Here is a 13,106-nt window from a genome sequence, read left to right on the forward strand (position 1 = left end):
TCTCCCCCCCCCTCTTTCTCTCCCTCCTCTCTCCCTCCCTCCCCAATCTCTCTCCCTCCCCCCTTCCTCCCTTCTCTCTCCCTCCCTCCACTCTCCCTCCTCCCTCCCTCTCTTTCTCTCCCTCCCTCCCCAAACTCTCTCCCTCCCACCCTCTCTTTCTCTCTTCCTCTCCCCTCCCTCCCTCCGCTCTCTCCCCCTCTTTCTCTCCCTCCTCTCTCCCTCCCTCCCCAATCTCTCTCCCTCCCCCCCTTCCTCCGTCCTCTCTCCCTCCCTCCCTCTACTCTCCCTCCTCCCTCCCTCTCTTTCTCTCCCTCCTCTCTCCCTCCTCCCTCCCTCCCTGTGCTCTCCCTCCCTCCCTCTTCCCCCCTCTCTTTCTCTGTCCCTCTCTTTCTCCCTCTCTCCCTCTTCTCTTCCCTCCCCTCCCTCTTTCAAACAGAACAGAACACATCTGTAGTCCGTGCAAAAGTCAAAGATTTCTGGTCAGTCTGACACCCCACACGCCTACCCTCCCCCCCTCATACACCCCCTCCCCCACCACCACCACCCCTGTACAGAACTCAAACCAGGAGCGTTCTGTAGAAGTGACGAGGACTGCATGGCCGGGGCACACTGTGAGAACGGGACCTGTGTCTGCACTGAGACAGTCAGCAAGCTGGTACAGGGCACTTGTGGTGAGTAGTGTGTGTGTGTATGTGTGTGTATATGTGTGTGTGGGGGGGGAGGGGAAGTCAAGTCAAGTCAAAATGATCTTTATTGAGGCTAAAAGAATAAGCTGATACAGCTTTTTTACATCCTGCCTGCGTGTGTGTGTGTGTGTGTGTGTGTGTTGTGTTGTGTGCTAAACTGCCGGGACATGTGTTTTCGTGTACATAGCTGTATCTGCAGGTATACATAATTCCTTCTGTGCACATTGTTGTTCTTTGAAGTTGAGGTCATTTCAAGTCAGTCAAAAGAATCATAACATTTATTATTATTTATTAACAAAAATAATGAAGAATGAAAATACATGTTAAAAATCTACTTTAAAAAAATTAATTCATCACACAGAAATAAATAAACGTATACCTCTCGACTGTTGGCCGCCGTTCTTCTTCTATTTCTGGGCCTTGCAGTTGGAATAAACTTCCTCTTTCGCTTCGTCAACTCTCCACACTCAGCTCTTTCAAGTCTAGCCTTAAAACCCACCTCTTCCCAAAATAGCCACCCTCCCCTGCCTCTTCCTTATCTTCAGTTTCTCCAGTTTTAGAGTTATGCATGCGTGTGAATGACTGGTGCAAAAGCGCTTTGATTTGTCTCTGCACAAGATTCAGCGCTATATAAATACCATTATTATTATTATTATTATTATTATTACCTCTAAATATTTTTTTTCTGGTGTGTGCGTCTGTGTGAGTGCTTGCGCATGTCTGTGCTTGTGTTTCTGCCTGTGGGGGTCAGCCTGTCGTCTGTCCCATCTTCGGTTGTTGTTTTTTTTTGTTTGTTTGTTTGCTGCGCCATCATCTGCACCGTTTCAGTGGCATTACTCCCACGCTGCTTATTTAGATTCCCCCATAAGCGGCCATACCCGGGTTCGTCCGTCACAGTTCCAGTGTCGGTGGTCCACAGGGAACCATCGATGTTAGGTCGCCAGGAGGCCACACACCAGAGGACACCCTGCACTGCTGCTGAGTCACTTCGGTGGTGTTCAGTGGTGCCTGTTCTGATTCAACGTACTCAGGACACCACCTACTAAGCCCCCTACTAACGACAGTAATGGCTAAGTCGCGGAGCCAGACTGAGTGAGCGTCCCTCCCAAAGTGGAGACCGCCACCACGTCCCTCAAACAACAGTCCCCCATGAATCTGCCGACACTGAAAACACTGACAGGACTCACCCCAAGCACAGAAGTGGAGGGGTATCGAAACTGAGGTCACCATGAGAGCAGGGGATGAAAGGCCTAAAACTTTGAGAATGTTTTGTTTATATTGATGATGATGAAGGAGGAGGAGGATGACAGTGTTGCTGTGGAAGTCCATTCTGGTTTGGGACTGCGTGACAAGGCTGTACTCTACGCTTCCTGTCATAATGATATCCCGGCGTTAACCAGGCCCGAGAGATACATACACTTGCAGTGTTGGTCAGGTAATTAGAGCAACACACCCAAATACGCATCCATGAAATGGGTGACACTCGACTGTGTGGTCCCGGTCTCCCCATTTAAGCCCACAGCACACTCAACTCTGGGTAGGAACCGGCCACGGGCCGAAAAACCCACCTCCGCTGGGATTCGAACCCGCGTCCTCCCAGCCGTCAGTCTGCGACGCTAACCACTTCGCCACGGTGGCTGGTTACCCCCATGTAGCTTTAGTTGAAGGCCTATTTATTTATTTATTGTTTTTTTGTTGTTGTTTTTTTGTTGTTTTTTTGTTGGGGGGGGGGGGGGGGGGGGGGGGGTACGCTTACAGTTGACTTCATCAAGTTTTTGCACCTTATACATAAAAAAAGAAAGTAGTAGTAGTAGTTCTTTTTTTTAATGTATTTATCTTTTTTATTCTTTCTTTTTTTATCAAGGCCTGACTAAGCGCGTTGGGTTACGCTTGCTGGTCAGGCATCTGCTTGGCAGATATGGATTTGTACGAACGCAGTGACGCCGCCTTGAGTTACTGAAACTGAAACTGAAGGCCGTGTGTTGTGCTGTGCAGACATAAAGGATGGCATGGTTGGCGGGGCGTGTGAAGACTCAGGCTGCAGTGACACTCTGGCCATCTGCCACCCAGACCTACACCGCTGTCACTGCCAGGCGGGCTACGCTACTGATGCCAGACGATTATCGTGTGGTAACTTGACGGCTTTGTGTGTGTGTTTGTGTGTGTGTGTGTGTGTGTGTATGTTTGTGTGTGTGTATGTGTGTGTCTTTGTGTTTGTGTGTAGGGGGAGGGGCGGGGGGAGGACGGGGTTGTGTGTGTGATGTGTGTGTGTGTGTGAGTTTGTGTGTGTGTGTGTGTGTGTGTTTTTTGTTTTGTCTTTCCTGCCCCATCACATGCATGCATGTGAGTGTGTGTGTGTGTGTTTCTCTCTGTGTATGAGTGTGTGTTTGTGTGTACCTCATGTGTGTGTGTGTTTGTGTGCGTTTATCTTTCTGTGTATTGTGTGTGCTTGTGTTTCTCGTGATTGTGTGCTTGTGTTTCTCTTGATTGTGTGTGTGTGTCTGTGTGTATGTGTGTGTGTGTGTGTTTCTCTGTGTCTGTTTCCCTGTGTGTGTGTATGTGTGTATGTGTGTGTGTGTGTGCAGCAAGCATTGTAGGTGCGGGTTGCAGCAAAGATTCTGAGTGCACCGACGGAAAGATCTGTGATGATGCGTCAAAACAATGCAGTAAGTCTCTGTTTTTTGACTCATTTGTGTAAACAAAGTGAGTCTATGTTTTAACCTGGTGTTCGTTTGTCTGTGTGTCTGTGGTAAACTTTAACATTGACATTTTCTCTGCAAATACTTTGTCAGTTGACACCAAATTAGGCATAAAAATAGGAAAAATCCAGTTCTTTCCAGTCAACTTGTTTAAAACAATATTGCACCTCAGGGATGGGCACAAAAATTTTTTTAAAAGAAGCCAAATTATATGCAAACTGCATTTACTGTTACATTTATATTTTTTTGTATTCTCTAAACTTGGCACTTTGATCTGGTATTCTGACACAACAACAAGAGCAGTCATTATTATCATTTTTTGTTCAAACAAGAACTTCTTTTGCTAAGGATGGAAGTTTTATTTATTTTGCAAACGTTTTGGTGCAGGGAGTAAAAAATGGGAAATTAATCTGTAATTAATGCTAGGGGACTTAATTTGCTTTAAACTGATCTTTCTCATCATAGACATTACATTTTGAAATTATGCTCAATACATAAAAAGCTTGTGTGTTTTTCTCTCAGTGTACAGGGCTTTCACTATGTTCATTCGCCCAATTGGTCTTTTTCGGTAAATACTAAAATCAATACGACGAGTGGACTTTACAGATCTGTTGGCTGAACCCTGAAGGTCATGGTTAAAAATCAATTGTGTACACATATTTATGCACATTCAAAGCGCGTGCTCATATTCTTCGCGAACGCGAACGACGCCATTTTGTTTCAAGTTTTTGACCTGCCTGTTCAATCCTATATTCAATAGACAATACACGATAACATGTGATGGAAAGTTGGAGAAGGAGACCGTTAAATATTTATTCAGAGAAAGATTTGTGAACGCCTGATCACTTACTGGATTATGCCCCAAACTGCCATAAAAATATCCACAGAATCAGTCGGAATTCACAGTTAAAAATTGTAAACCATGCGAGTTAATACCCTTGAATTGATCACGATGAAACGAAAAAATTTCCAGTCTTGACTTTTCTCAAAATGAAGTCCTTTCCACTTCATACGACGTTTAGAAGTACTTGTACTTGAATACTAAATTTTCATATCAACTTTAAAACTATAAAACTAGAATGAACATAAAAGGGAAATTGAATCGACCGTGTTGTACTACATTCCCGGCGGGTGTAACTAAACTTGTACATCTATCTAGATCTAGTGAAAACGGCTAAATGTTGCAGTGTGATTGGGGCGATAGCCACGTCTCCTTTACCGCAGACTTAAAAAGATTTTTTTTTAATTTTTTTTTTTTTATTGCCCTTAAAGATTTTTTGAATGCCCAAGATACACCAGAAAAATATGATTTAAACAGCGTTCTCACTGCGAATATCGCAATTGATTTATCGCCCTTTAAAAAAGTATGTTCAAATGTTAAATTTTAGAACGTCATTTAAGGAGCCACGATAGTGTAATGGGTAAGACAGTTTCTTCTCACCCGAACATGCGGGGTTCGAATCTGGTTAGGACTTTTTTAACCCGAAGCTTTATAATAACAAATACAGAACACATTTTAATGATTAGATTAAATTTTTTTTTTTTTTAAGTGTATCACAAGTGAGTCTTGAAGGCTTTGCCTCTCTTGTTTCGTTTGTTTTTTTTCTCTCTCTGTCTCTGTCTATTTGTGTCTGTCCATCTATATCTTCTACGTTCAGTCATTTCACCACATTGTCTTTCAAAGACAATGTCACTGCAGCAGGTTTATAGCGTGTTGAAAATACTCCTGAAGATGTATACACAATCAGGTCAGTATTTATATTTCTTTTTATCACAACAGATTTGTGTGTGTGAAATTCGGGCTGATCTTCCCAGGGAGAGCGCGTCACTACCTATACTACAGCGCCGCCCGTTTTTATTTCGTTTTTGTTTGTTTGTTTGTTTTTTTGTTGCTTTTTTTGTTGTTTTTTTCCTGCGTGTAGTTTTATGTGTTTTTCCTATCGAAGTGGATTTTTCTACATAATTTTGCCAGGAACAACCCCTTTGTTACCGTGGGTTCTTTTACGTGCGCTGAGTGCATGCTAGCACACGGGACCTCGGTTTATTGTCCCATCCGAATGACTAGCGCCCAGACCACCACTCAAGGTCTAGTGGAGGTTCTGGGCTGTGCTGCACAAAAGATCCTGACAGCACCAAGTGCGCTAAGCTTAAAAAAAAAAAAAAAAAAGTTCCTGCGTGTACGCGTATTACCAACCCACAGACTGGGGAAAATTAAGTATTCTGGTCAAACCTTGCGCTGACGAAATGCAGTCCCAGTGGTTACGGTTTCATGAATCCAGTCTTGCTTCAATTATGCACTGATTCTACTGAGGAAAATAAGGATGCGTAAGAATTGGAGAATGAGTTGTAATATTCCTGTTGATGTTCAAGCCAGCCGTGTTGTTTCTGCTAAAAGGGCTCATGAAGCAGCAGTTGTTTTGCAGCGTACAGTGTTCGTTGGGCTTGCTTATTTATCATCAGTGTTGTCTTTTTTATTTATTTATTAATCTGTTTTATCATTAATATGATGATTATTATTATTTATTCATTTATTTTATTTTGTTTAAATTATATTATTATTTATTTAGTTAGTTATATATTTATTTTACTTTTATTTTGTACGCTTATAGTTGACTTCATCAAGTTTTTGCGCCTTATACATATTATTAGTAGTAGTTTGTTTTTTGTGTGTTTTTTTTTACCCTCAAGGCCTGACTAAGCGCGTTGGGTTACGCTGCTGGTCAGGCATCTGCTTGGCAGATGTGGTGTAGCGTATATGGATTTGTCCGAACGCAGTGACGCCTCCTTGAGCTACTGAAACCGAAGCTGAAACTGCTACTATCTTCTGGCTTCTGACCAGCGAAAACCCCTCATAGTTTGGCAGGGAGCTCTTTTGCTGAATACGCCTCTTAAAACAATAAGCGGCAGAATGCTGTAGGACAGTACATAATAAATCCAAGCCCAGGTGTCTCCGTTTTCCACCGAAAAAAAAAGGAGGGGGCGGGGGGAGCAGAAGTATCCAGAACCAATCTCCCCATAACTTTCAACATGACACAGTAAGATGTGCTTTTTAGGAGTAGGAGTAGTCTTGGAGAATCGGACTGTGTGTGTGTGTGTGTGTGTGCGCGTGCGTGCGTGGGTGCGTGCGTGCGTGTGCGTGTGTGCGTGCGAGGGTAGTGGTGATGGTAGGGGGGCGGGGGCGGGGGGGGGTGGGGTGGGGTTTGAGTGAGAGAGCATGCAGGAGCCGCCATCGTTTCCAGTGCTTTTCAGATATGAAGTGGCTGATGGTTGAATGTCCCCTCTCTCTCTCTCTCTCTCTGTATATATATCTACATATATCTATATCTATCTATCTATCTATATATATATCTATATCTATCTATCTATAGATAGATAGATAGATAGATAGCTGTGTGTGTGTGTGTGTGTGTGTATATACATATATATATATATATATAGGGGGTGATAGCCTAGAGGTAACGCGTATATATATATATATAGATATAGATATAATATATATAGATATAATATATATATAATATATATATAGTGGAGTGATGGCCTAGAGGTAACGCGTCCGCATAGGAAGCGAGAGAATCTGAGAATGCTGGTTCGAATCACAGCTCAGCCGCCGATATTTTCTCCCCCTCCACTAGACCTTGAGTGGTGGTCTGGACGCTAGTCATTCGGATGAGACGATAAACCGATGTCCCGTGTGCAGCATGCACTTAGCGCACGTAAAAGAACCCATGGCAACAAAACGGTTGTTCCTGGCAAAAAATATGTAGAAAAATCCACTTCGATAGGAAAAACAAATAAAACTGCACGCAGGAAAATAATACGAAAAAAAAGGGTGGTGGTGGCGCTGTAGTGGAGCGACGCGCTTTCCCTGGGGAGAGCAGCCCGAATTTCACACAGAGAAATCTGTTGTGATAAAAAGAAATACAAATACAAATACAAAAAATATATTCATCCCTTTCGCATTACAAATCATTCTACTGGAAGCCAATGAGGAGTCTTGAAGTATTGTTTGTTCCCATTCACATCATTCTGAACGTCGTTTTCATTATATGCTGCCACTTGTCACCCAGCACCCCTCCCCACAACCCCCCACCGTCCCCCAACCCCCACCCCCATACCCCCTTTCCCTCGTTGTTGTTTTACGCAACCCACGGCAGCTTTCTTGACCTTGTTTGTGCACGGGTAAACCTTTCAAACCTCGATGGGTCATCCATTGTAGAAATTCCATTGGGGCAGTTGTGTGATGGAGCATACAAGGACTTCTGTATGAACGGGACTGTCTGTGACTTCGATTATATCTGCAGTGAGTTAAAAAAAATGTGTGTGTGTGTGCTTGTGATGTGTGTGTGCTTGTGGTGTGTGGGTGTTTGTGTGTGTTGTGTGGTGTGTGTGTGTGCTTGTGGTGTGTGTATGCTTGTGGTCTGTGTGTGTGTGTATGTGTGTTTGTGTGTGTGCTTGTGTGGTGTGTGTGTGTGTGTGTGTGTGTGCTTGTGTGGTGTATATATTGTTATAGTGTGCCAGCAGTGTCACCCCCCACCACCCACACTCTGTCCCACTTCCCTCCCCATCCCTTCATCCCCCCTCACCCCCCTTCTTATCTCCCTTCCCGCTCCATCCAAAGTCCAGTCTATGAGGTCGCGCCGACACCGCGCCACACTCCCTCTTTCCACCCCCCTCCTCACCCCACTCCCTAGTCGGCCCTCTTTGGTCAGCGACGCCGCGTCACCCGCCCCAGCTATAGGAACACGTGCAGTTAGTTGATGTCTGCCACAATCACCGTGTTTGAAACAGACGAGCACGGCATGTCGGAACATCCTGTGAGGCGGCCTGTGTTTCAAGCCGTCCCCATCTCCCCGTTCACAAACGCAGCTAACGTAGATGGCGGGACTTCGGAACGTAAACTAGGGAAAATTTATGCTAATGTGAACTTTGATCAGGCCGGCTAACATGCCGAGAGTTGCATTGTCCTGTCTCCCCAATCTCTTTGTGACGTAAACGGGTGAACTTGTCATCACAGAATGTTATAGACAAGTGGATTGAAGTGGGCGAATCAGATCAATCTGTTGAATTGGACGACTTGGGATTAAGCAGTGAATCTGTCAGTCATTCACATAGCATCATTAGGACAAGCAAAGATTGGTTATTTCAGTTCAGCTAGTTGGGGGAGTGAGTGTTGTAGCTTGCATTAGTATACACAGTATGTTGTAGGAAGGGATAAAACCAGTCAGCACAGCCAGTTCTTGGTTGTCTCCCAGAAGAACTGACTGACACAGGGTGACTGACTCATCAGTGATGTGAGGAGCAAGGAAATCCCTGTTGGGCTGTGTGCTGCTTATAGGTGCTGATTTAGGTGTAGGGTGAACTTTTTACTGTGCGCTGCTTGTAGGAAGTACTTGAAGTAGGCAGTGTGTGCTGCCTTAGTGTGTGTTGCTTTTGCTAAGTAGGGTAAACTGCTTAGTTTGTGTGCTGATTTCCCATGTATATTGTAAAAGTAAACACTCAATAAAAACCACTCCATGTGGCCCTGCTATTGATGTGAGGAGAGAGTGAGTGAGTGCATCATTAGTTGATCCTGTATCCCCCTGTCTGCTCCTCTCTCTTCTATTAGAATCGAACCACACTCTCAAACACTTTTTACATATATATATATATATGCGTGTGTGTGTGTGTGTGTGTGTTGTTCTTGTTCTTGTACTTGTTGGTCTGTGTGTGTGTGTGTGTGTGGAAAGCGTGGTGCATTTCATGAATTACTATACAGCTTCTCGAGAATCAGTGGTGACCTTATTACTTTTATTTTCTGGGATTGCTTTCTATATGTTCTTGGATGGTGGTTGTTGATTTGGCTTATTGGTGTGTGTGTGTGTGTGTGTGTGTGTGTGACTATGACTATGACCGCATGTCTCTTTCTATGTGAATGTCTATACCGTGTAAACATGCGCCTGTCTCACCTTCTCTTACCAAGTATGACTGAATGGCCAACATGAAATGTTGTCCCTTGGCAAAATTCTGCAGGCGAAATCTACTGGAATGGAAAATACGCACTCAGGGCCTGAAAAGCGTTGAATAAACTATATAGCGAATTGTTCAGGCATCTGCCTGGCAGATGCGGGCGATGTAGCGTATATGTGATTGTCCGAACGCAGAGACGTCTCCCGGAGAAACTGAAAGTGAATTCGTTTTTATCTGGTTTCATTTTGATTCTGTTCTATTTTAGTTTGGTTATTTTTTTAGTTTTGGGGGTTTTTTGGTTTCATTCATGTTTGCTGTTTCCTTTCTCTGTCTCTCTCTCTCTGTCTCTCTCTGTCTCTCTCTCTCTGTCTCTCTCTCTCAGAACTGGACCTGAAGGGGAACTGCAGTGGGGAGAACAGTGTGTTCTGCAGGAGCGGCACATTCTGTGATATTCTGGAACAGTGCAGTGAGTGTCATGGCAGTCTGTCTACAGTCCTTGGTCCATGAATAGATTAGCATATCACGTACACATATGCGCGCGCGCGCACACACATGCACATGCACATACACATACACACACACACACATGCACACACACATGCACACACACACACATGTGCGCACACACACACACACACATGCACACACACACACATGCACGCAGAGACACGCTCGCGTGCGCACGCACACACACACACACACACAATACACACACACACACACACAACACACACACACACACATGCACACACAGAGACACGCTTGCGCACACACACACACATGCACACACACACACACACACACACACACACCACCTTTGCTGTTTAGAATGGTTCATTTCCATGTAGTCCTTTCCATCAACACCCCCCCTTTCCCTTCATTTCCATGATTGATTTCTTTTCTTGGGGCAGGATGTAAAAGACCTGTATAAGTTTAATCTTTTACCCTCAATACAGATCATTTTGAACTGACAGACCGTTTTCTTGGTATGTATTTTAATTGTATGTGTGGCTTGTTTAGGATTAAAGAGGCTATGCCAGTCTTGAATAAAAGCTAGTTTGTGTTTGCACATTTCTTCTTTTTTTTTGCTGCTGTGTGCACATGTCAAAATGATCGGTATAAGAACAGGCCTGGCGCTTCCTTTTTTGAGGAAGTGTCTGGGTTTGTTACAATGTTTTACTTACATGTATGCTAGCTGAATCGGTAGCGTAAGCAGCACTGACTTGAAGTTGTCTACCTTGTGAATGGAGAGAGTTACCACTCTTTACTATGTGTATGATACATAGTTTCCGTCTGTGTGTGTGTGTGTGTGTGTGTGCGTGTGTGTGTGTGTGCAGGTCAAGGAGTTGGTGACTCATGTAACGTCACACAAACGTGTGTTGCCGGAGCCACGTGTATCGAGTCTCTGTGTATCTGTGAGACTGACGTTTCTTCTCAAAATGGCGCCATCTGTGGTATGATCAACGCTCACGCGCGCGCGTGATCACGTCTTAACTTCTAGTTATGATGACATCCGTCACATTTTCAGTATGTACATGTATGAGGACAGGACCTTATATCAGATTTTCTTGCTGTCCTGTTCATCTGATATCTGTGTTGTATTGTGACATGTTCCAAATAAAATGTGTGGTTCGTTGGGATCAACGAGGACCATCTAGTCATTCTGGGGGTGGGTGGGTTGGGCTCTGTGGGTGTGCAGATGACTGGTCAAGCCAATTCCCGCCCAGAAGGTTCTGACGCAGTGTGGACAGGGGATGGTGGTGGCTGTCGGGGACTTGCTGGCCCTGCTTTTCCTGGCCTGTCTGCGTTGCTCTGCTGCAGCGATTCTGTTGGCCTCACGGGATTTGGCGCCTTTGTGGAAAGCTGAACGCCACTTTTGTCTGTCCATTGCATTCAGCTCCCATGTGTTGTTGCTGATGTTGAAGGCCTTCAGAGAAGCTTTCAGAGTGTCTTTGAAGCGCTTCTTTTGGCCTCCATGGGAGCGCTTGCCTTGTTGGAGTTCGCCATACAGCAGTTTCTTGGGGAGCCGGTGGTCTGGCATGCGAACTACGTGGCCTGCCCAGCGCAGCTGGGCCTGCATCAAGATGGTGTAGATGCTGGGCAAGTTTGCACGAGTGAGCACCTCTGTGTCAGGGATCTTCTCTTCCCACTTTATGCCGAGAAGTTTTCTGAGGCTGATGGTGTGGAAGTGGTTAAGCTTTTTGGCGTGGCGTTTGTAGACCGTCCATGATTCACATCCATAGAGCAGTGTGGTGAGAACTATGGCCTTGTATACTTTGAGCTTCGTCTCCAGGATGATGCCTCTCCTGTTCCAAACGTTCTTATGGAGTCTGTCGAAGGCAGCGCTGGCTTTGGCGAGTCTGGCATTCACCTCGTCGTCGATGACAGCTGTGCGAGAGAGTGTACTGCCTAGGTATGTGAACTTGTCCACCGCGTTCAGACGTTGATGAAGATGTTTGGTTCAACGTAAGGCTTTCCTGGAGCTGGCTGGTGCATCACCTCAGTCTTCTTTGTGCTGATTGTGAGGCCAAAGTTGTCACAGGCAGCAGAGAACTTGTCGACGCTGTGTTGCATGTCAGCTTCGGAGGCAGTGTTGAGAGCGCAGTCATCAGCATACAGGAAGTCGTTGACGGTGTCTGTCCTCACCTTGGTTTTTGCTTGAAGCCTCCTGAGGTTGAAGAGTGAGCCATCTGTGGGGTGCCTGATGCCAATGCCTACGTCAGCGTCTCTGAAGGCATCTGTCAGCATGGCTGAAAACATGAGTGGAGTAGATCCGGAGGTGGTGGGACCGTAGACTTCTTTGAGGCCGTTATAGAAGTTCTTCATGTCGTTCCTGTCTGCAAAGCCCTGGATCTCATCAGCTTTGTTGCTCAACCAGGAATCCTGCATCTGCCGCAGCTTCCGCTGGATGGTGCTGCGTGCGCTCTTCAGTATGTCTTTCTTTGACTGTGACTTGGGATCTTCAATGTGGGCTCTGTAGGCTTGGCGTTTGTCTTCCAGCAGCTGCTTGATCTCAGTGCAGTTCTCATCAAACCAGTCTTTGTGCTTCCTGGCAGAAGGCCCCAGGCACACCATGGCAGTGTTGTACACCGTCTCATGCAGTGCACCTCATGCTGCCTCCACATTCTGGTTGTCCAGCACGGTGGACTCAAGGCGTTCCTCCAGGGTGTCAACAAAGCTCTGTTTGATGTTGCCTACCTCCAGCTTGTTGACATTCAGGCGTTTGGGTGCTTTCATGCCCTGAGGCTGTCTCTTGGGCTGGATGCGGAGGTTGAGTTTGGAGACAATAAGGTGGTGGTCTGTCCAGCACTCAGCGCCACACATGGCCCTCGTGACTCGTACGTCCTGCCTGTCCCTCTTCCTGACAATGACAAAGTTGATGAGATGCCAATGCCCAGAGCGAGGATGCATCCATGACGTCCTGTTACGGGTAGGGAGGCAGAAGACGGTGTTTGTGATAAGAAGGTTGTGCTCGGCACATATCTGGAGAAGTAGTTGACCATTATTGTTACAGTTACCAACCCCATGCTTCCTAATCACGCCTTCCCAGGAGGAGCTGTCACAGCCAACTCTCGCGTTAAAGTCACCAAGAATGATGAGCTTCTCTGCGTTGGGAACAGTAGTGATGACAGCGTTCAGGTCCTCGTAGAACGTGTCCTTGATCTCATCCTGGTTGGTCATGGTGGGCGCGTAGGTGCTGACAATGGTGGTAAACTTCTTCCCGTTGCATAAAGGGAGTTTCATCGTCATCAGGCGATCGTTCACTCCTTTC

At 45.6% G+C, this 13,106-nt stretch overlaps 1 protein-coding gene across 1 annotated transcript in view; it reads left to right on the plus strand.

Moving 5' to 3' along the window:
• The window catches only part of LOC143277767 (uncharacterized), a 51,679-nt gene extending 40,789 nt beyond the window's left edge, over positions 1 to 10,890 (plus strand). The window contains exons 22-26 of the mRNA XM_076582668.1: positions 555 to 671; positions 2,682 to 2,816; positions 3,272 to 3,352; positions 9,717 to 9,800; positions 10,672 to 10,890. Of these exons, the coding sequence (XP_076438783.1) occupies positions 555 to 671; positions 2,682 to 2,816; positions 3,272 to 3,352; positions 9,717 to 9,800; positions 10,672 to 10,817 (563 nt within the window). The 3' untranslated portion in view covers positions 10,818 to 10,890. The remainder of the gene's footprint in view (positions 1 to 554; positions 672 to 2,681; positions 2,817 to 3,271; positions 3,353 to 9,716; positions 9,801 to 10,671) is intronic.
• The last annotated feature ends 2,216 nt before the right edge of the window (positions 10,891 to 13,106 follow it).

The sequence above is a fragment of the Babylonia areolata genome, chromosome 35, assembly GCF_041734735.1.
Source record: "Babylonia areolata isolate BAREFJ2019XMU chromosome 35, ASM4173473v1, whole genome shotgun sequence".
In the NCBI taxonomy this organism is placed as follows: Eukaryota; Metazoa; Mollusca; class Gastropoda; order Neogastropoda; family Buccinidae; genus Babylonia; species Babylonia areolata.